Genomic DNA, 22,100 nt, shown 5'->3' with positions numbered 1-22,100 from the left:
TTGAACATACCGTATGCGTAGAGGGAAGTAGCTTCTAAGGATTGTGGTTGAGAATGGAGAAGGGGAAGAAGTAAAGTAAAGTAGAGTTATGCGACCCGAAGCGATCTGAACTCCGCCCCGTCGCGCGGCACTGGGCGGAGGTGCAGCCAAGAACGGAGGAAGTGGAGCTACTATTGGGAGGAGAGGGAGAGCAGGGAGGCCAGAGATGAGCAGAGGAGATGAATATGGAGTAAAGATAGACTAGTAGCAGTTGGTTACTTTCATAAAGGGGACAGAATCCCTGCACATCGCTCTGCCTATCTACTGACTCGCACCTGATGACGAGCATCACATCACATCATCATACTACTGCATACACTACCAGCACCCAATACTAGTACATCATTTCTATCGACACCTGACAGAAAATCTGCAATATTTTTGACCGAACACTAACTCAGTTGTATAGTAATACTACTAGTTATACTAGTTATACTAGTTATATTAATAGGAAGATGGAATACTGGAGTACGGAGTAGTCAAATCTCACGATGTCCCGATGCGGCATAGATGGCAGATAGCTCATATTTTATGCGGTGATCCAACAGCGCCCCTGAACTCCACCCACTGCCCCTAACAGTCAATCTCCACAAAAGGAGCAAGAATACTAATCATAATGCCTAATAGTAAAAAAAAATAACATCCTCAAATGTACATGTACTCCGTAAAGCCAAGTCCAAACACCACTCATCTACCATGAACTAAAATCTCCAAACCCTCCTGTCCCCTTCGCCTTCTTACGTGCAGGCTCAGGTTCAGGCTCCTCGTCCACAAACTCCACAATCTCGTCATCATCTCCACCACGATCGGCCAGCGCAGCTTTCAGATATTTGCCAACGCCAGTCGAACCGCTTTCACTAGCTCCCTCGCCAGATCCGCGGACGCGCTTACCTGTCCAGGTGACTCGATCGTCGTCCACGCGACGAGAACTCTCGTCCTCTTGTTCTGCGTCACCACCTCGGCCCCAGCCCCAGCGGCGCCTGTCTGGCCCTCGGAGCGTTTCTGGCGAAGGAAATCCTCAAAGGGGTCCACAAAAATGGTGACTTCTTTGATGCGGACTTCTGGCGTGGGTCGGTTGGTAGATGACTCCACGGGATGAGTCTCGAGCGAGTTCAATGTAGCAGATGAAGGGGTTGGATCGTCGATCAGTCTGCCGAAGATAGTGTGTTTGCGGTCGAGATGCGGTAAAGCTCGATATGCGAAGAAACTGGTCGATGGGAGGTTAGCTGCGCTCATACGCAGTAAATCGCAGTCTTCCCACTCACAATTGACTACTATTGGTATTTTTGCCCTTGTTGGCCATACTCAGAGTCCCACGTCCGTCATGTTTCAGCGGTCCCTCAAATTCGTCCGCAAAGTACTTGCCCCAGATACTCTCCCCGCCACGTCCAGTCCCAGTGGGATCACCACCCTGGAGCATAAATCCCTTGATATTGCGGTGGAAGGTGACATCCTTGTAATAGCCCTTCTTGGCCAGCTGAATGAAGTTCCACACGGCCTTGGGCGCATATTCGGGGTACAGTTCCACATTCAAGTGCCCGGCAGTTGTATCCAGTCGCGCATAGCCCTTGGCCTTGATCCGGCCCCGTTTCAACATATACTCTTCCTCAGATAGAAGGGCCAACTCGCCCGAAGTGTGAGGCGTCAGCCCTGTACTCGTAAAAGACGCTGCAGCCTTGCCGGTCGTGAAACGCGCAGCGTTGTACGGCGTGGGCTTCCCTGACTGAGACGCAGCCGATTTTGAGGCATTGGCGCCCGTAGCTCCGGTTTTGGAAATCGCTTTCGAAGCCGCCGAGCCACTTTGCTGTTGCGCGCGTTCGGCCCGCGCCTTGGCCACTGCTTCCTTCGCCTTCAAGATCTTGGCCGAACTGCCCAATGCATTGGCATTCACGCTGCCGGCTGCCTTCTGCTCGTCCAGGATATCTGTTTCTCCGTCTTTGAGGTAGTTGAACGAGCTCAGGTTGCGCGACTCGACATTTTGCGGGTCCTGCAATGTAATAATATCCTTCCGGCTAAACTCCTGGTCCGTAACAAGATCACGCCAAAGTTTTCCCTTGATATTCAATCGCTCGACCGTGTCCCAGGCAAACACGTTGCCCGTATTCCGCAGCGCCACAATGTGCGTGTTGTCCGTTAAAACCTTGTATGTCACCGGGTCGACGTACTCGTTCTCCTCATTTTTCGCGATCGTAAGTTTGATCAGTTCTGAGCTTTTCAGTGGTGATCCGTCGACCGGGTTCGTCCCGTGTTTCTTGATCCAGGGGAGGATATTGGTGAGGTCGAAGATCGTGCCTACGGGTGTGCAGACTGGATGCGCGAATGGCTGCAGGGAGAGCGAGCAGAAGTTGAAAGGTAGGCGCTTGAATGGCGCGTGGCCACCTCCACGTCTAGCTTTGCTGACGCCAGCGCCAGCGCTGGCCGAGAAAGCATCTTCCGATGCCCACTCGGAATGTGTAATCTATATCGAACGATTGTCAGTGAGGATTCGAAAATGCGACGGCGGGGAGTTTTATAACGAAGGAGGTGCGGAAGATCGCGTACATAAAGCTTGTCCGTTCCTAGAGCGCGAGTATGTTAGTGAAATGTCCTTGGCAAAATCAGGAGGGTTGACATACCTTTTCCCATAGTGTATGAAGCTCAAGCATTGGCAACAGCTCGGCCTTCACTTTCGACTCGGAGACGGCGAGAATGACGCAGGAAGTACTAGCCTATTCGGGACTAGTGCATATAGACACCTGATATTTGTGGCGTCAACATGAACTAACGATGTAGATCTAGATAAGCCGGGAAGTACGATAGAGATCATATTGCAGTAGGAAAGATCAAAGGTCGATAAAACAACACGTAGTGACGGGAGCGGACCAAGATGGGATGAAACTGATGATGATGATGGAGGGAGAAGCCCTCAGCAATAACTACTACTAATACTACTACTACTACTACTACTACTACAAAGGACAAACGCAACATGAAAGACTACAAAGCAGTGTGAGGTGACAAAGCCGTAAGCCTGAGGCTCTAGGGCCTCAGTAACACGATCAAGCAAAACGAGTACAATTAACGATCAACGCATTAAGGTAATAATAGAGATTAAACTTCATCTTCATAAACTCCGCTTAAGATTCGTGATATTCAAGAAGATAAAGCTCCAGACCGCAGCGAAAGCAAGTATCGACTTCGGCATCCTTTGCGAAGAAAAGTATACAGTTTATGCACCTTTGTCATGGTGATATCGGCCAATCTTCGAGAGAACATCTTTGGTAAACTCAGCGGTGTCGAGCTTGTGGTTGGCTTCGTTCTTCATAAGCTGGTCAAGATGAACCGAGGCCGCTCTGACCATGTCAGATTCCTGTTGTTAACTGCTGTTGGGCTATGTCGACACCGCCAGTGCGAAGATATCGGTCGACCCCTCCGGGGTTTGAGGGCTGAACTCGACATTCTCCTGCAAAAGCGGCGCACTATAACCCACGCACTTTGAACCATTCGATCAGAACAGCCGAGGTCTTGTTGAATCACAGCGCTTTTGTCGATGCTCGGCTCTGGATTGATAACTCCAAGCCCCTTCATCATACAATAAGCTACGCGATAACCAACAATAGGACGGTAGCGCTTCTGCTAGATCCGGGTGCTGAGCCCACACACGCTCGGGGGGAAATTTCCCGCAATCTTTGAAAGTAAATCCCTGGTAAACTCGATGGTATCAACCTCTTGGAAGGCCTCCTTGGTCAGTTAAGGCGACAAAATAACGGAAGTAGGCGAATCGGAAATAAATAAAGCAATAATGCGACGTAGGGACGAATCGACGAAGCGAAAAAGTGACACAAGTGAGCAAGTCGATAAATCGATTAAGCCATCATTTTTCGTGACAACCACCAGGTCCCGAAGTCCGCGATCATTCTTCGGTATGCTCTCGTAAACAAATGATATGACACCTCGCAGGAACCCACCCGGACTACCAAGCCCGATGCAAACAATCCCGTCAACATTCAAATCCTGCGACGAGGTTTCCGTCTCTTGATCGTGTATCCTTTGGTCCAATTGCACCCTCGGTTTCTGCCATGTCTCCGACTGAATCCATCGCTCATTATAGCCTCTATACTGCGCCTTTAATTCCTCAAAAGTCAGGCCAGCCGATGCCTCGGCTGGACTGAGAAACAGCTCTGTCTCATCAACCCTGTTGGTCTCGCGGTCACTCCGTGCCTTGGTGGTGCGCACTGCGCGCCGCACATTGCTCCCGCTAGTGACATCAGTCCAGCCGTCGTCACCGGTGATCTCGAGGAAATCATCGAAGTCCCATGGCTCCTTCGGCAAGGATCTGAATCTCTGTAGGGAGGCTTTCTTCATTTGTGGCACGAGGTATTTGTCTGCAACTTGATAGACCGCGGCGAGGAATCCGAATGGACTAGGGATGTCGTCCTTGACGGAAAAATGCTCTCTGGGATAGAATAACTTCATCAAGCCAACAATGGCTCATAGATCATCTTTCGTGAGGATAAAGATTTTTTCCCTTGCTTTCCTGATGACTTCTGCCCCAAGAGAAACCGGTGCTCTTGAGAGAGAGAGAAAGCATTTGGGCGACCCCATTCATCAACTTTGGAAAAACCACCACATCGAGTCTCTGACTGTGAGAAGTCTCGTCGAATCCGAGACTAGTAGATTGTGTTCGTATTGGTCTGGTCTTTCTGATCTTTTATCAGGCATGATTTGGAAAAGGCTAGCCTCTAGGAGTCGTTTGACCGTAACATCGTCGAGACCAAGAGCTTGTTGATATCGTCAAAGAAGTCCGCAACAGGTCTCGCTCGAGGCTGTTGTTTTCGATCAATATGGAAGCGGACTCTGAAAGGAATCGATGACTTACTACTTTCCTAATCCCGCTTGCAAAGAATCAGGATCATCATCATCATCATCTCCAAAAGGGCCAATAGGGCCAGGAAACTTGGGAGCAGGGTGTTGAGTTGGAGAACGAGGCATCATGATCTGTTGCAGAGATGTACTTGTATGAACAAGATGGTGCTTTGTTCTTGTCGCGTTGTTCTAGGTGTGATGGTATTGGGATGGGGGATAGTGGGTGTTTAGGGAGGACTCGAGCAGTTGCTTGCCTGCTACCTAGCACGCGGCCGCCGCGCCTGCCTATTCTGGCAACTACCCACTTCACTTATTCACTTCAAGGTACAAACAGTTCAAGTTAGAGTGCACTCCAGGGCTAGCAGAGTGATTGCATCACTGTGAGACACTCTCACTCTCTCGACATACAAGAAATCCATGGATAGCTAGAAAAGTTAGTGCAGCAAATAGAGGCTGAGGAAGATTTGACATTTGAAATCGTAGACTGCTCGCTAATGATACATTTACAAAGACCTCCAGGCCTTCAAAGAATTCTCAACCGGGAGAAAAAAAAATACTCCGCTTGCGCCATAATATCTTCCCACTATTTTCCTAACCTCATTAAAAGCGCCGCTAATGGTTTTTGTTCATAATCAGTCCCATCGTGGCAGGCTGACTTACTGGGTCGACGACTGGTACTGCAGTGGAACCACCCATCGATTGCCAAAGTCAATGCCGTGTCGACGTCGAGTGCCATACTTGCGCCACACGATCTGCGGGATGCCAATGTCGGCAACAGTGAGGTTCCAGCCGAAAGCAAGCCCGGAGACGAGGGCGTTGAGAACGCCGGTCTTCGGTGCGCCGAGGCAGACAACCGAAGTTGCGGAAATGCAGAGTGGGTTGCCCTCTACCATGGTCACCTCTCCTGTTGATGAGATTAGTAAAGTAATTAGAAAATACGAGGCCTATGCAAGCCTAGGGTACGGGCACTTACCATTGGAAGCGGACATCCCCGAAGGAATATCTACCGACAAAACATCGATTTTGCTTCGGTTCACCCACGTAATCATCTCAAACGCCACAGCCTGGTCCTCGGTGCGAAGGTCATCAAAGGCCAAGTGCATGCCGAATAGAGCATCGATCACCAAGTCAGGGACCAGCTCAGCCGAGGAAAGACGAGTAGACAGATCTTCCCACTTAAGAACCCGACCTCCAATCTTGCGGAATATATCGAGCTGCTTGCGGCAGTTCTCCAGCAGTTCAGCCTCGTGTTCCAGCCCGAGTACACAGACAGAGACACGATGGCCACGGTTTCGCAAGTGGCGAGCTGCGGCGAAAGCCCGAGCCCCAGTTCTGTGATTGCCAGTAATTATCAGCATCGTTGGGGCAGCAGCATCACTGGCAAGATTGGCAACTGCTGCCTCGGCAATGCCCCGACCAGCATTCTCCGTCATGATATCTTCGGTGAGACCGAATTCAGCAACGGCAATCTGCTCAACCTCGAGTGTTTGCAGTGGACTGACAGTCGGGCAGCTCCGGCTAGTGGTAGTAAGCCGTAGTGAAGCTCCAGAGACACTAGGGCCAACCATGGGGGACACGGACGATCGGCCGGGTCGAGGACTTGTAGTGCGAGAAATGTTGAGTTGGCTACGACCAAGAGCGCTAATCTGCTGCACCATTGGCTGCGCAATAATTCCGCTACTCTTGCGGGATTGCATGCGTCCGGCGGCTCGTGATCGGTCTCGTCCAGAGATGTTCTCGCTGCTATGTCTAGCATCACTGATGACGTCGACATCGTCGCCAGTGTCGCTATTCTGCGGGCTATCAAGCACGTTCTCTGTCCAGTGAAGGTTCTTTCCGCCATTGGTTCCTGGCTTTGCCTTCCGGTTGAAGCTCACCAGGCGAGCTTCATCCGCAGTTGTGTCATCATTTCGAATTTGCTCAAACACGGTCCGTTTGTCGAATTTTGACAAGTTGCTTTGGAAGTCAAATTCGGGCAGCTCTTGGATATCGGTTGCATCCTCTGTTGCCCAGCCGCTGGCGTCCTCAGCGTATGCGCGGCGTGTTGTCTTCTTCTTGCGCAGCTTCGTGCCAGGCTGAGGAAGGTTCTCGGGCGACACCTGGGTTTGTTCTGTGGCCGGTTCCACGAACGCTGTTTGGCGCCAGCCCTTGCTTTTCGGGTTGGTGCTTGCAGCTGCGCCATGCTTTCGTGCAGGAACATCGTTATTGCCGCGATCTTTGCGCCGTGTGGTTTGCTTGGCCGAAGTCACGCTCTGTACAACCTGAAATCCCTTCGCTTGTGAGCCCCTTTGAGTATTGCCAGTGCCCACATTCAGTTCAAGGTCACTGAATGGCTCGGTGAGAGATGCTGCGACTGTTGGAGGCTCCTCGTTGGCGACCGGCGCCGGGTGGTGGGCTTGAGTGGGCAGTAGGGCCGGCTTAGCGTAGCTCAAAATTGCGGGATCCACAAACGATGGTTTGACAGATGGCTTGGGTTTGGGCTTCGGAGCTCCCATAGGGAGGTTTTGAGCATATTGGGGCTGTGAAGAACCCATGCCCGTCGATTCCAGAGAAAGGTCGGTGATGGAGGATGCGTCGATGGCATACTGAGCGAGTCGTTGGCCATTCCAAAGAAGGGTAACTTCAGAGAGAACTATTAGCTACGGACCAGATCTCAAAGTCATGGAATCTCTTAGCTTACCATCTCGAAGCATCAAGTTTTGTCCGATCACATCAGCAACCTGGCCTTGAAGCTTCCCACCCGGAGGAGTCTGCAAGCTCACAAGCACATTGTAGCCAATGAACTCGGCCGCCATGATTACTATGTTCCGCAGTGAGTTTCAAATAGCCACTCGAACACGGATGGGAACAATTGGGGAGGGGATTGGTGTGCTGGGGATAGACTGCGGGCGAGGCCTCGGGCACCTGGGCAGCTTTGAAGGAAAGAAGAGTCACGTGCTGATAACAGATGCCAGTGTGGGGGGGAATTTAGTGAGGCGTCATACTACCCTGCAGCTGCAGCTTAAGCTGGGCACTAGACCACAACCTTAAAAGGGACAACTTAAAGCTTGAACTGTTACTATATAGCGTGGTTTAAACCCCATGGAGTAAGCGAGTACCTACAGATAGTAGGTACTAGTAGGCGTGCAATATTGGGGACAGGTAGTAGAACTTTGTTTGCAGATATTCTGGGTGTATCACTATGCTTGATGGGTAGGTAGATATATATAGGCAATTCAAACTCCACCAAAATCATTACCGATGGAGCTTCACATACATCTTCATTATCTATACTAGAGAAAATCAAAGGCAGAATCTCCCTCGAAATCATCCTCGATACTGGAATTCTTGGACTTCCCAGGGTTGTTGATCTTGTCAATGGATACCAGTTTGTTGTAGAAGTCAACCACCTTCGGGTGCACCATGACCTTTCGCGGTTCGAAGCGGGTGACTTGCAACCCGGCCGCAGAGGTAGCTCGACTCAGGGCCACATAGGCCTGTCCCTTCTCAAAAACTTTTCCGAGGTCAACCTTCACTCGCTGCAAGGTCTGGCCTTGGGCCTTGTGGATAGAGAGAGCCCAAGCGAGAATCAGTGGAACTTGTTGGCGCTGTGCTTGGACCTCACCATTTGGAAGCTCGATCTTCCAGGTCTCGGGCTGACAGAGCAGGTGTCTTTCAGTACCGTCTGGTTGCATAAAGCATACGAGTGGCCATTTTCGGGTCATAGCGATGCTCCCTTCTTTATGGGCCATTGGCTTCAGCTTCTTGCGTGCACGGAGAGCTGCGTCGTCTTCATCATCAGGATTGGCATCACCGCCCGCAAAATCCGCTTCATTATTTCGATAATGGTCGAAAGCGCCCTCGTCCATAAAGGCTACCACTCGGCCAATGGACCCGTTCACAAGAGAATCTTCCATGTTCTTGATAAGCATCACTTGAGCTCCCTTCTTGAGGTTGATCATCGGGGGAGCCATGCAATTAGACAGTAGTTTTTCACGATACTTGGGATCTGTAATGGTTCCCCCGTCTACTGCATTGAATGTCATCACTTCGCCAGATAGCCTGGTCATCCGTGCAGAGTTAGCACCCTCGACTTCAGCGCGGGTGGGAAATCTAGAAATGTTAGTCTACGTAACTTCGAATGTCAGAGGAGGGGGGGGGTGCTTACAATTCTGTGGCCTCCAGGGCATCATGGAAATCCAGTGGGCGGGAAAGTGCTCGGAACGCAGCAATAGTCTGCGGAGTAATCTTGCCCAGTCTCATTTCGTTCAGCATGTTCGCAAATTCGGGGTCACGCTGACGGAAAACGTGCGTCAACAAAATAGTGTGTTGTATCGTAGTATTCCAAGTCGCCGCAGCGAAAGCAAACTTGGCTTCACGATTGCTACCTTCCGGAACTGGAGGTAGTTGGAAGAAGTCACCGGTGACAACAAGTTGTATGCCTCCAAAGGGGCGAGCGTTGTTCCGAATACGGCGAGCGATCTCTTCGAGTTTGTCGTATAGATCACCATCCACCATTGACACCTCATCAACGACCAGAACCTTTGTGCGCAACCAACGATTCCTGGCCTTCTGGTTCTTCTTGATCTGCTGGCTGTCAGCTCCATTGTGTTTACACGTCCGTCATGTTGCAATTGCTTACCTTCTTGACCAATTCTGGTACAGGTTCTTTGCCCAGCCCAATGCCAGCAAAACTGTGAAGGGTGACACCTCCGATGTTACAAGCCGCGAGACCTGTTGATGCAGTCACTGCAATACGGTCTGGTTCACGTTTGTACTTGATGCGCAGCTTCTTGATAATCTCTCTCATCAAAACAGACTTTCCGGTACCCGCAGATCCGGTGAAAAAGATACTTTTGCCGCGATCCACAACAGCCTCCACGACGCCTCTTTGTTCATCACTCAGGAAAACACCCGGGACTTTGGGTGTGATTTTTTCTTTAGCCGCAGCATCATTGGTTTGGGGTTTCTTAGATTCCCGTCTGAGTTCCTTCTGCTCATCCTTAATGGCACTGGCACTCTTATTCCAAAACTCAGCTGGTTTCTGACGTTTAGGGGTCGCAAGGCTCTTCTTGGGCTGTTCTCGGTATTCTTCCTTGGTCTCCTTCAGCCATGGCAGGTTGCGTGGTTTGGGTGGAGGTTGGAAATGGGCGGGCGGCGACGACGACCATGGCAGTGGCATACTGCTAGGGGGTGCTGCATTTTCTTGCGAATTCGGGGGTAAATCGGGGTAATTGACAGCTGACGGTGATGCTTTGCGCGCTGTAAAGATTGATTTGCTAGGGTTCGATGGAAGAATCTCAAGATCGGGGTATGTAACCGGGTCCGGCTTCGAGGTAGTTGTAGTGGACGGTGCGATGTAGGGCAACGGCTCATCGATATCAAGATCAAGGTCATCGTCAAAGTCGTTTTCATCGAAATAGACCCCACTGTGGAGGGAGCCCAGGGCTGAGGAGCCTGTATTGGTGGTCATGTCGATTTTTCGCTTGACGCCGGCGGGCTGGGGAAGTTGTGGCTTGGAAGAGACGAGCGAGTTGGCGCGGAGGAGATTGGACTGCAGCGGTTTGGTCGACGTCGATGCTCCGACTCCGACTCCCGCTCCCACTGCCGGGTGGTCCTTGACGGCTTTTTTAAACATCACGACTTCTTCAGGAACAAGCCGCGGCACGGAGGAATACGGTCTCTTGGGACAATTCGATGACAATGACAGTGAAAATCGTCGCAAGAGTTCAGTAGCTCGTGCCCCAACTCGGGCAGCATGCATAAACAAAGCGGTACGAAAGGAAGGGAGAATAAAAACACCGATTGCTGTTGAGGTTGATTTCGTGACAAACACGCGCAGCCAGACGCGTGACGGGGCTAATGCAGGACGTGAGTGGTTCCCCACCGCTCTTCGGAGTGGGAGTGCCCCAGTTCGCAGTCCCGCTTTGACTCTTTGACGGGGATAAGACCGCTGCCGATCATATCTTACACGTAAGCAAGTGTGGCCGAGTGGTTAAGGCGGTGGATTCAAGTCCCACTGACGAAAGTCGCGCGAGTTCGAGTCTCGTCGCTTGCATATCTTTTTTTTTGTATTTTCTGCATTTTATCTTTTTTATATAAAAATATCGGAACCGGGCACTGGAAGGATACCAAGCATACGAGTATAATACTACATATTTTCTTCTCTCAGCCCAACCAATTAGAGAGAGTATATTACCACACCGCCCGCGGCGGGATTGCTTATCACCACGTGATATCGTCTCCACGAGGGCGTCGCGAACCATCCCAGCCATGGATCCCTCTGAACGCGCACTCGTCAATTTACACCTTTTAGAGAAAATCGGAGCACGAGACCAAAGAACACGGAATTGTGTTTTTGCCAGCTCCGGGGCCATGAAGGATGGCAGGGTCAACAGCCGTGGGTAAGTTGAAAAACAGCCCTTTCCAGAGCGCGTATGGACATTCACAGCTAACCCGCAAAACCATAGACAAGGAGCACCCGCTCATGGGTGCCGTCATTTGCTTCACATCGGTACCGCCAGAGCGTAGGGTGCGTTCTCAGCAACTGTCTGCCTTCCCCAAAGACCCAATGTACTAACGTGCAACTTCAATTCTCAGACGCAACTCGCCGACTTTGCGAAAGAAATGGGCGCAATTGAACAGCCAGACCTCACCTCGGATGTTACGCATCTCCTCGTCGGAGCAACCGATTCACCCAAATATAAGTTTGTTGCGCGCGAACGGAACGATGTGCTCGTCTTGAAACCAGAATGGATCGAGGCTGTACGGGAACTGTGGATGCAGGACGAGGATACCGATACTCAGGCACTCGAGGAAGAGTATAAACTGCCTGCCTTCTTTGGTCTGACAATTTGTATTACTGGTTTCTCAGACAGTGAGTGACATGGATATGCCTTACGTTATATTTCAAATTACCTAAAGGCTGACAAGATTGTGTGCAGTGGCTTTTCGCAATCAGATGAACGACTTGGCCATGGAAAATGGGGCGGAATTCCGGAAAGACCTAACGAAAAGCGTCACCCATTTGATCGCGCGCAATACTGAGGGCGAAAAATACAAGTTCGCAACGCAATGGCATATCAAGGTTGTTACCGTGAAATGGTTCCATGATTGTGTTGAGCGCGGAATGATCCTGGATGAGGAGAAATACCATCCCATGTTGTCATTGGAAGAACAAGGTGTCGGAGCATGGAACCGGTCGCTACCCGCAGTCAAACAAAAGGCGGGGATAGAGCATGCGGGCGATAATAATACTACCAACCCACGACCAAGGAAAAAGCTTCGCAGGACTGCAAGCCAGAAGCTAGTTGGCCAGAACGAGAATATATGGGGCGATATCATGGGCATGGGCTTCACAGGTGCTGCGCCAACGGAGCCAAAGCGTGACCAATGGGAAGAGGACGATTTCGAAAAACCTAGGCCGCCTGTCATTCAAGCGGCCAAATCCTTTGCGAGCGAGACGACATTCTCCGAGGCAACACAGAATCGCCAGCAATCAGAAAGCATATCCAAAACCGGTGGCTTTCTGGACGGGTCCTATATTCTTGTCCTTGGCTTTTCTCCTAAGCAGGTAAGAATTGAATCTTCAGGTATCTCGCATTGGCAACTGACACCTCCTAGATGACCATTCTGAAAGAACACCTCGGGTACAATGGGGCCCAATGTGTGAAGTCCCTGAGCGAGTTTTCTAGTCCCACTATTCCTAAGACTGGACACGGGCTTTATATCATGGTGCCATATAACACCCCTAGGTCAAATATTCCCTCAACAGACGACATGGCTTTCGAATGTGAGGTTGTGACGGACATGTGGTTAGAGAGATGTCTTGACGCCAGGGCCTTGGTCCCACCAGAAACCCATGTTGCGAGCACCCCGTTCCCTAAATTTCCTTTGCCAGGTAAGATTCTCACCACGGGCCTATAGTAGTTAAATTCTAAACATATTAGGTTTTTCGGGCATGCGAATATGCTCAACAGGCTTTGCGCGTATCGACCTCCTACATCTTTCCAAACTTGTTACTCTTATGGGTGCCACGTACGAAGAGTATCTGACACATCGAGCTTCAGTTCTCATCTGCAACGACCCGCAAACAGCGAGTCGTGACAAACTTCGCCACACGAGCGAATGGGGAGTTCCAGCCGTATCCGGTGATTGGTTTTGGATATCCGTGCAATCTGGCCAGAAGAAGTCATTTGAACCATACCTCGTCCAAAAACAAGTATCACAACAGCAAGGAAGCATGGAAAAGCCCGGAGATGGATTCACAAGCGAGAACAGCTCAGATAAAACCAGCGGCCAGGGACGAAAAAGGCCGTCAAGTCTTTCTGCTCAACCATTAGAAAGAACGGAAAGGTCTGTGCCAAACAAGACGGGAAAATCACAAACATTACCTATTGTTGGCGATGGCTTCTCAAAAGAAGAGGCTGATATCCCACCCAAACCAACAATACCGGAATCACGGTCTGGATCACCCGCCCAGGGATCAGATAATCCGCACCCAAAAGAATCTTCAACCAAAAACCCCGAACAAGATCAATCGGCCGCATCAGCCGGTCCCTCTGCACTAGATTCTGCACTGAAGGGGCTTCTTCAGCAAGCCCAAGCAGCCAAATCACGCCAACAGAGTGACAGCTCAACCACAAACGACGACGGCAGCTATCCCGCTCGACGAAAACGCAAGCCTCTCCTAGGCCGCGCCCCATCGCATTCATCCAACCGTAAACTCGAAATCACCCGCCCAGTCTCCCGGGCTAGTTCAATCGACACATTGAACGACGACGGACTCGGCAGTGCAATCGAGAGCGGAGATCCAACTCGAGAAAACTCTCTATCTCGCACGACTAGCCGTGTCGAGCAGAATACAGGAAGTTTGTCATCTATTTTCAGCGGAGGCAAGTTCGACTTCACAGCAGAGAAGACGCTCGCTCCTATTGACAATGAAGATGAAGAGAATCAAGCGCCCCAGATGACGCAGCTGGACTACGAAGACCCAGATGCTGCGGCTATGAGAGCAGAGTTCTTGCGCGATGCGGGAAAACTTGTTGAGAAGGCGAAGAAACCTGACCCTGTGGCCATTGGTGAGATTAGAGAGTTGGAAGATACAGGATGGGGATCTGGACGCAGGACGAGAAAACAGCCTGCTAAAAAGGATGATGATTGATGATTTTTTTGTTTGTTATTATCTGGCGTTTGCATTGGATTGGGACTGGATTCGTAAAATCAAGGCACATGGATGGCATTGCATCGCGAATGGCGTCTTTCAAATCCTATGGAATTTGCATTTTTTCTTCTTCTACTACTCATTTCCTCAATTAGACTGAGATAACTTGAAGCCCCTTCATTTTGAATGACTCGAATACATAGTACCTACCATCCGTATCTGGGGAAAAAGTTTACTTAAATGGGCATATCATGTAAACCTTGGAATGAAGCTAATCGTGTGGAGTTCCTAATACTCTATTCCAACTTTGTTCCAAGGTTTATATCAGGACAAGAATTTAAAATAGATGAGCCGCGGAAGATTACCGTTGATACTATTGGGGTCATAGACTAAGAAAGAGCATCGTAAGTAGTTTGGGTACATAGACTAGGGATTTATTGAATTCAGTGTCGGTCAAATTGGATGGGAATCTTAGGCTAAAACTTGGAATGACCACCGATGCACGCCGAACCACGCCTTGAGAGAGAAGGGGTAATGCATGCCAACAAACCAGCGATCCCCATGGAAGAGGCAATGCCAGCATCAACGTTGGCAATACAATACATAAAAGGGGATATCAGAACGGAAAGAAAGCATGAGAAATGTACACGTCTGGGATGTTTGGAGAGAATAGTGGGGATGAAAAGGTCGAAATCGAGAAGCGAAGAGAATATGTAGGCTTGGAATTGAAGCCGGGAATGTTGGTACAAGGGACGACTTTTATGCCTCATATGCGCCCATGCCAGCAGGGAGCGGGCCATCAAGGTCAAGGTCATCCACAGAACGGCGGTTCTCGCCACTCTCGCGGAAAAGGTTTCCAAAGTACTTGAGAGCAACGTCGCTCTCTTGCTTGACCTTGCCTACCTCTTGCTTGCGTCGAGCGAGGTCTTCAATATCTTGAGACAGGCTAGCCTGCAAGTTGTTTGCAGGCAGACGGAGGATACGTCTGACCTCGGATGAAATCCGGCTGGAGTTGGAGTGGACGTAGTCCATGTCGGCAAGGGTTGCAGCGATCTTGCGAGACAAACGCGGCGGTAGAGTTGTCGGGATTGAGGATAGCACATAAGCCGTGGTCAGAACAGCTATTTTAATATTAGCAAAAGCACTTCAGGTGAATGGATACAATAGGAGACTTACCCGCCGCAAGTACACCAGGGAGGAAGAGGCGGCGCAGGTTGTTCGGCCCTAAGACCTTGACAGCACTGAGTGCACTATCAACCCAGCTAAAGCCACTAAAGACTTGACCACCAAGCACGGTAACGGCTGTCATTGCAACACCTGTACCTGCCAGCTTCTCCTGGCGTTCCCAGAGACCAGAAACATCGAAGAAATCCCATATTTCGACTTCGGTATTGACTTGTCTGCCAAGGGCGTGGCGACGACCCTTGCGGAACATCATGTCCGCGCGAAAGTTGAGAGGAGAGAACTTGTCTTCTCCTACGTGCAAAAGCCCGATGTTTTGAATAAAGCCAACGCCCTGCACGGTTTTATCTCTGGCGTAATCCTCGCAGCCGGTGACCGCAGCAGAGATTTGATCGAGCATGGCGAGTTTCAAGTCCTCGGCATATTGGAAGACCGAGAATAGACCGGGGTATTCAACGCCAAGATTAGCATCGGAAACTCGAGCAATGGTGCTCGACAAATAAGATCGAGTGTGATTGTACACATCATCGCAAGAATCGTCGATGGCCTTGTCTACACCGTCGGCCAATTCACTCTTTTTCTTCTTACCATTTTCATAAGCGGGCTCCAGTTCTGCCAGCTCCTCGGTCACTCGCTTCAGTTCCGATTCGGCGACATCACGATTGACAGTGGCAAGCGAGTTCAAGTCGGCAAGAAGGTTCAGAAGATAAGTTCGTGCTGGGGCGAGCTTAGATCGAGACCGTTTTTCCAGAACAAAGCGTCTGAGAGCCCCTTCCAGGTTTTCAAAGTCCTGGAGCTTCTCCCTCTCCTTGCCCTTGCCCTTATCCTTGCCGGAATCAGCCTTGTCATCGTCATCATCATCATGGGGATCAGAGCCACCATCACCGCCGCCGGAGCCAGACTGAGACACAGCCACAGGAGGTGCAACTGGAATCGCGTTGCTCGAAACAAAATGAACCAATTCGGCAGATTCTTTATAAGTGCGAGGGCTGAGCTTAGCGACTTGGTCCAGGATCATGCGCTCACATCGTTGCTTGTCCCTAATCTGATCGAATCCGTTTACAACCATAAAGATGTAAGCCTTTTCGTGGGCAGCGTTGAGAATGAATTCCTTTGCGGAGAGGGTGAAGTGGTTAGCGGCAGAGACCACGAACACAACAACGTCAATCTCTTCTTGCCGGGCAAAGACGGCGGTTGTCTTGAGTGAATCAGAGTTGAGACCAGGAGCATCAATCAGTGCGATATCAACCACGCCATTGTTGAGCAAAGACTCGTCGATCGATCGAACGTCCTTGACGTAAACCTTGCATTGCATGTATTTGGTGTTGTCTACAACAATGTTTTCAAGCTCGCTCATTGCATAGACGTCGTATGTGCTTTCATCGTTGCGGCTGTACTGGACATCCTTGTGCACAGCATGAACCTCTTCAATGCCACTGTTCTCTCGGGCGTCCAGAACTTCGCAGAAAATGCTGGTGCAGGGCTGCTGGTCTTCGGGGAGAACCTTCTTGCGTAACAAGGCATTGCAAAATGTGGATTTTCCGGCGTTGAGGTCTCCTGTAATAAGTACCTTGCTTGCAGTATCCTCGATTCGGTCTCGGAGGGAGAGAAGGTGTTTGATGCTCTGGTTAATTTTCCCATCTAGCAGAGAGGCGATTGAAGCCTTCTCCAGCGAATGCACCAGCTCGGCCTGCGATAGAGCGCCCAACTTCAGGTCTAACTTGAGAATGGAGAATTCCTGCGCAATCTGAGGAGTGATTAATCTAGGCTCAGGTTGTGGGCGGCGCTCAGCAGCTGCACTAGACTCTTCCAAGTCATCCCCTCCCATAGTAGTTGCTGCACGTTTGAGTTGTCCTGGGCGAGGCGGCGTTGATGGCTGGTTGTCATTTGCACTGAAATACGAATGCGAATATTGTAATTGAGGCCGTTGCGAAGGGGAAGAAGGGTTGCTTTGGGAGTTTTGCACAGAGGGATAGTGGGCAGGCCACTGGCGATTCATATCCTGGAGCTCTTTCAAGGTTTCGATGGTTCTGGAGATCGCACGGCCTAACTTGGTCCGGTTCGAGTTGCTAAAGACACAAACATGAGCATTTCGGAGGGTTTGACGGAAACCTGGAAGAATCCCAACATACTATAGAAGTTGATGCACATGGTTTGCGACAACTTGTCTTTCGTGTTCCACTATAGCACATGATGTTAGTTCAAAGAACCCGGGGCAGAATGACTGCTGTTTTATCCGTTCGAGTAACTTACTTGCAGGATTCCACTCGCCGGGGCGCGTCGGAGTATGCGCGGGAGTTGGCCTGTCTTGCCTCAACTCCGCACGCCAAGCCGCATTCGCATCGGCTTCCATGGTGCTGTCGCCTGCGATGCTACCTCCATATCCCGAATCGTTGTTCAGCGAACTCATCAAAGCCGTGGCGGTGTCTGACGTCGAACCGTTGCCCACAGTCATATATGCTGGCGGGGGTTGGAACGGACTCCTCTCCTCTTCCTCGCCCCCAAATCGAGACGAACCGGCTCTCGACGAGCCCTCGCCGGGGTGATATTCCTGACTCATGACGGATATATGCAGCGCTGGTGTGCCATCGACGGTGTCAAGGTGTTTGTTTGTTGGATGGGCAGTTTTCCATGGAAGGTCACTTTCGGCTTGAAGGGGTTTAGCCGGGCCATGTGACTTGTAACTTACCGGTGCCGTCATGCCGATCGCTTTTAACACTTCCTGGCTTTTTGACTCGGACTTGTTTGTTAAGTTATATTTTTGTATTGAACTTACTATCAAGAATAAGACGAGTTTAAGAATGAGATTCATTCGTGAGTATGTAAAATTTTCGGTTTTTTAAAAGTGAATGCATGGTCCTGCACTATCCATGTCTACATCTGTATGGTAACCGCCCACGGTACCGTGCCGTAATGCGGCGGTCCCGCCTTGATGTCACTGCCCAGAGGTGCCTTGGGGGCAATTAAACCTCTGCGATTCCCCTCTTCTTCTCCCCATTCTCCCTCCTCCAGATTATCATGAACGTGAGTAGTTTCAGTTCTCCAATCCGCTCAACCGCTGCTAATCTGAATTCCTCCAGGTCATCGAATGGGCCTTCGGCAAGCGCATGACGCCCGCCGAGCGTCTGCGCAAACACCAGCGAGCCCTTGATCGGACCCAGCGCGAACTAGACCGTGAGCGGACGAAGTTAGAGAATCAAGAGAAGAAACTGGTGCAAGACATTAAGAAGAGCGCCAAAAATGGCCAGATCGGAGCTTGCAAGATTCAGGCCAAAGACTTGGTGCGGACACGAAGGTGCGTGGTATACGAACTCCTCGGCGCTGCCTCTTGACAAAGACGACTGACGAAATATCGCACCATAGATATATTCAGAAGTTCTACCAAATGCGTACACAGTTACAGGCCATTTCGCTCCGTATCCAGGTAGGAGCCGACTCACGACTGATGTTCGTTCCGATGCTTACTATTGTTTACCCCAGACCGTCCGAAGCAATGAGCAGATGATGCAGTCTATGAAAGGCGCGACGAAACTCCTAGGCGGCATGAACCGACAAATGAACCTCCCGGGTCTTCAACGTATTGCAATGGAATTCGAGCGCGAGAACGAAATAATGGATGAACGACAAGAAATGATGGATGATGCGATCGATGAAGCTACCGGCATGGAAGGAGAGGAGGAGGAAGGAGAAGACATCATCAAGGAAGTTCTGGACGGAATTGGTGTTGATCTGGGACAGCAAGTACGTTTGCACGACCGAGCACGAAGACCTACTTGCGTGAATGCTGACCATTTTCATCACAGCTGGGCGAAACCCCCTCAGATATTCAAAAGGCACCCGCGGAAGAAACCCGAGTTGCGCAGGCTATAGGTGGCGGGGCGCATACTGATGATGATGACCTTCAGGCTAGACTGGACAGTCTTCGACGATGACGACGACATGTTTATTTTTGCTTTCGTATTCTCCGCTGTTGATGACCAGGGCCTGGAAATGGGCTGGTTTTTGGCGCAAGCCTCTTTGATTTGATACTGCCATCCTTTGCTAAGCGTATTACTCGTCGATTTACATGCAATACCTTGCGACTCTAGCATTGTTGCCTATACTCCGTAATACCCCATTTAGCCTTGGAAGTGGCGAAGTCCTATCGGGAACACCACTATACCTTGGCAATGCTCACAATGTTCAGCTAGATATAAAAATAGCCAGATAATTAGGAACTTTCAATCTCCGAAATAGGCTGCCTGCTTCAAGTTCTCAGGATGAAAGTAAAATCGCCCGAGGCGCCCCGGGTACCGCCTTATGATAGCATGCCACGTTCCGCTTTTGAGTGCCAGATTGCCTCACGGATTGGGCTTATGTTGAAATTTTGGAATCAATCATTATCAAAACGATATACCCAAATAGTTATTACATTTCAAAGTAGCGTAAGTGACAACTTGAACACACCTGAGTTTCGGAGCTGTTTAACTTGAACTTGAACGTTTTGGGCAGTCTTCATCTGAATATATATACTGGTAGTACGAACAATACCTAGATACTGGTACTAGTACTTTTCCTCGACTCAAAAGCCCTAGAGGCTTCGAGTTGAACTTGGTTCCAAGGCCCAACTTGGAATTCATTACTGCGAGTTTCACTTCCATGTTCTACTACTGGTAATTCTATGAAATTGAGCTAGATTATTTGAAAGAATGATGATAGAATCTCCTGGAGAAGGGCCGCCTCCAAACACGATTTACGTATGTCCACTGAAAGAACCAAGGATAGCAATTTGCCAGTCGCCGCAGGGACGGTCGATCTTCCGGATTTCTTGCCAACATGGCACGCAGTACGTCTTTACAATCCTGACTGAGGCCCTCATTCAATAGTAGTGGATCGTTCATAATTCTTGCTCGTCTTTCCATGACTCTTGGAATTTGAGACTCGGAAGAACCAAAATCGAGCAGGTTGTCCTGCCCTTCACGTTGACCATCCCATGGCCAGTAGCCATGCAGAATGCCGAATAAGATAACTCCAAATTTCCAAATGATGACCTGACGCATATCGTGTTTGTCATCTGGATACATTTTAAACCAGCCTTGGACTGACAAAGCCCTGGCTAGCTCGGGTGACATTAGATGTTCCTGGAAAAGCAAGTAAGCACGTCTGTTATTGATAAAGTCAGCCTCCTTCAGCCCAAATTTGACATCTCCCAGGTCAATAATCGTAACCTATAATCCAAAAAAAGTTAGTGCCAAAGTTCAAAGTATGGGTTTTGTATCACTTACATTAAGTTCCTGATCAACGACAAAATTGTTGACCGAGAAATCATTATGCCAGAGATTCAAATCAGCCAGCTCCAAAAACCCTTCCAAGATCTGAGACCCAACTTTGCAAGCTTCCATCTCATCTAAAAGTGGCTTTCCATTTGATTTCATTAGATACCTGCCCGTGAAAGGTTTAAATACACGACGGAATCCTCCTCCTGGAAGAGGATGAAGGTCAGGGGCGTAGTCGACGCAGGGAGACATGACAATTGCCTGAAAACGGTCGTGAAGATGAATGGAATCTAGCTTGGGGAACCTATTACTTGTGGTTAATAAGAGCATGATAAAGGCTTCTGTAGGGATAAATCGAAGATCTTTTGATTTCTCAAAAGTCATAACCATGGGGGGAGAGTAGTATGCTGCCAAAAAATGGGAAAGCATGGTTTGATGCTTTTCCACCTTGATAGCAAAGTGTTTCAAAGAACGCGGGTCAACAAATTTGGTATCTTTTTCGCGTGCAAGATAAACTGTACCAAAAGCTGTGATTTATTAGCATGTTTAACAAATAGTAAAAGGGGGGAGGGTACTAGTAAATTACTTCCTGTACCAGCAAGGCCATACAGTTCCATTCGACTAGTCAAATCAGCACAAAGAGATGTTGCTCGAGTCTCAGATGTGTCTAAAACTGGATCTATCCTATTGATCAGCCCAGTGTCTTCGTTTTCTTGGAAACGGAGTGCATCACTCCGGCCGGCATCATATCCATCGAAAATAGTGTGTGTGCACCGAGAGAGAGGCTGATCACCCCGTGCGACAAATGCCCTTTCTAGACGAGAGCGTAAATTCTGATGAAGATGGGGATGCTCCTTGGCTAAATTGCTATCGGGGTTTAGTAAATCATTAACAATGACGGGGAATGAGTTTGCCCACCGATCGTCAATTGATATCGACATAGTGAAGGCTTGATAGTTTGCAAAATCAGTAGAGCCTTGTATGATCAGAATTTTATCATGAAAGCTTGAATTAAAATGGCTCAAATATCTTTATAATTACAACTTTCGAGGAAGCTTGCTATAAGAGGGAACGAGGGGACTAGCTGAAGACAATGATCACTCTACGTTTTAAGGATAGCATAAATCAAAGAATCCCTTCAAAACAAACGAATAGAGGTACTTCTTTCAAAATAATGATACCTCTTCAGTGACAATGTTTGGCTGGTCTTTGGCACCAGTTTTCACAAAGAGATTTTTATTTTTATTTCGAAAAATGACCCGCGGGATTTCCACAGTAGGTTGACAAAGGAAATTCAAAAGGAAATAAAAAATAACAACAGGATCGAAGAGGATGGTGGATGCAAACACTGACCAGAGTCTGAGAGAGAAAAACGCAAGACCCAAAATGAGAGATGAACAAGGCAGCCTCACTCTGGGTCTAAATGCTAAACCCTTGCATAACAGCTGGGTCAAACATGAAAAACAAAGGTTTAGTACCCATCTACATCGTATTCAAGTTGGGTCATGCGGCTCAATTGGGGGCCGAGAATATCTCACCCTGAGGGTACATCTACGGCGGCCCAGCTGTGGTATATCCTACCAAAGTAAGTAACGTAATTGATTACTAGTGCGGCTCAGGCTATCTGCATACCGGGA

At 49.4% G+C, this 22,100-nt stretch overlaps 9 protein-coding genes across 9 annotated transcripts; 3 read left to right on the top strand and 6 right to left on the bottom strand.

Moving 5' to 3' along the window:
• Positions 1–861: 861 nt before the first annotated feature.
• N7509_005531 (PPIL2 family peptidylprolyl isomerase) lies at positions 862–2,664 on the bottom strand (the record flags this gene model as incomplete). Its single annotated transcript, XM_056630168.1, has 4 exons — positions 862–1,246; positions 1,305–2,497; positions 2,581–2,597; positions 2,655–2,664. The coding sequence occupies 4 exons, from the start codon at positions 2,662–2,664 to the stop codon at positions 862–864; spliced, it is 1,605 nt and encodes a 534-aa protein (XP_056489470.1).
• A 598-nt stretch (positions 2,665–3,262) lies between these two features.
• Positions 3,263–3,517, top strand: N7509_005530 (uncharacterized protein; the record flags this gene model as incomplete). Its single annotated transcript, XM_056630167.1, has 1 exon — positions 3,263–3,517. One exon carries the CDS (start codon positions 3,263–3,265, stop codon positions 3,515–3,517), a length of 255 nt encoding a protein of 84 aa, XP_056489469.1.
• Positions 3,518–3,768: 251 nt separating this feature from the next.
• On the bottom strand, positions 3,769–4,383 carry N7509_005529 (uncharacterized protein; the record flags this gene model as incomplete). The annotated part of the gene is made up of 1 exon (XM_056630166.1): positions 3,769–4,383. The coding sequence occupies one exon, from the start codon at positions 4,381–4,383 to the stop codon at positions 3,769–3,771; it is 615 nt and encodes a 204-aa protein (XP_056489468.1).
• A 1,157-nt stretch (positions 4,384–5,540) lies between these two features.
• N7509_005528 (mRNA decapping enhancer EDC3) lies at positions 5,541–7,679 on the bottom strand (the record flags this gene model as incomplete). Its single annotated transcript, XM_056630165.1, has 3 exons — positions 5,541–5,788; positions 5,858–7,504; positions 7,565–7,679. 3 exons carry the CDS (start codon positions 7,677–7,679, stop codon positions 5,541–5,543), a joined length of 2,010 nt encoding a protein of 669 aa, XP_056489467.1.
• Positions 7,680–8,156: 477 nt separating this feature from the next.
• On the bottom strand, positions 8,157–10,627 carry N7509_005527 (ATP-dependent DNA helicase PIF1; the record flags this gene model as incomplete). The annotated part of the gene is made up of 3 exons (XM_056630164.1): positions 8,157–8,976; positions 9,032–9,450; positions 9,506–10,627. 3 exons carry the CDS (start codon positions 10,625–10,627, stop codon positions 8,157–8,159), a joined length of 2,361 nt encoding a protein of 786 aa, XP_056489466.1.
• Positions 10,628–11,245: 618 nt separating this feature from the next.
• Positions 11,246–14,026, top strand: N7509_005526 (uncharacterized protein; the record flags this gene model as incomplete). The annotated part of the gene is made up of 6 exons (XM_056630163.1): positions 11,246–11,267; positions 11,334–11,395; positions 11,464–11,740; positions 11,808–12,436; positions 12,487–12,763; positions 12,813–14,026. 6 exons carry the CDS (start codon positions 11,246–11,248, stop codon positions 14,024–14,026), a joined length of 2,481 nt encoding a protein of 826 aa, XP_056489465.1.
• Positions 14,027–14,785: 759 nt separating this feature from the next.
• Positions 14,786–17,768, bottom strand: N7509_005525 (mitofusin; the record flags this gene model as incomplete). The annotated part of the gene is made up of 4 exons (XM_056630162.1): positions 14,786–15,147; positions 15,203–17,277; positions 17,341–17,389; positions 17,462–17,768. The coding sequence occupies 4 exons, from the start codon at positions 17,766–17,768 to the stop codon at positions 14,786–14,788; spliced, it is 2,793 nt and encodes a 930-aa protein (XP_056489464.1).
• Positions 17,769–18,226: 458 nt separating this feature from the next.
• On the top strand, positions 18,227–19,140 carry N7509_005524 (ESCRT-III subunit protein DID4; the record flags this gene model as incomplete). The annotated part of the gene is made up of 5 exons (XM_056630161.1): positions 18,227–18,232; positions 18,289–18,503; positions 18,572–18,632; positions 18,689–18,949; positions 19,012–19,140. 5 exons carry the CDS (start codon positions 18,227–18,229, stop codon positions 19,138–19,140), a joined length of 672 nt encoding a protein of 223 aa, XP_056489463.1.
• A 714-nt stretch (positions 19,141–19,854) lies between these two features.
• On the bottom strand, positions 19,855–20,715 carry N7509_005523 (Protein kinase domain-containing protein; the record flags this gene model as incomplete). Its single annotated transcript, XM_056630160.1, has 3 exons — positions 19,855–19,866; positions 19,945–20,415; positions 20,473–20,715. The coding sequence occupies 3 exons, from the start codon at positions 20,713–20,715 to the stop codon at positions 19,855–19,857; spliced, it is 726 nt and encodes a 241-aa protein (XP_056489462.1).
• Positions 20,716–22,100: the final 1,385 nt, after the last annotated feature.

The sequence above is a fragment of the Penicillium cosmopolitanum genome (genome assembly GCF_028827165.1).
Source record: "Penicillium cosmopolitanum strain IBT 29677 chromosome Unknown utg000006l:49.0-5199605.0:1.0-5204138.0, whole genome shotgun sequence".
NCBI lineage: Eukaryota > Fungi > Ascomycota > Eurotiomycetes > Eurotiales > Aspergillaceae > Penicillium > Penicillium cosmopolitanum.
This window is presented reverse-complemented; position numbering and strand designations above follow the sequence as displayed.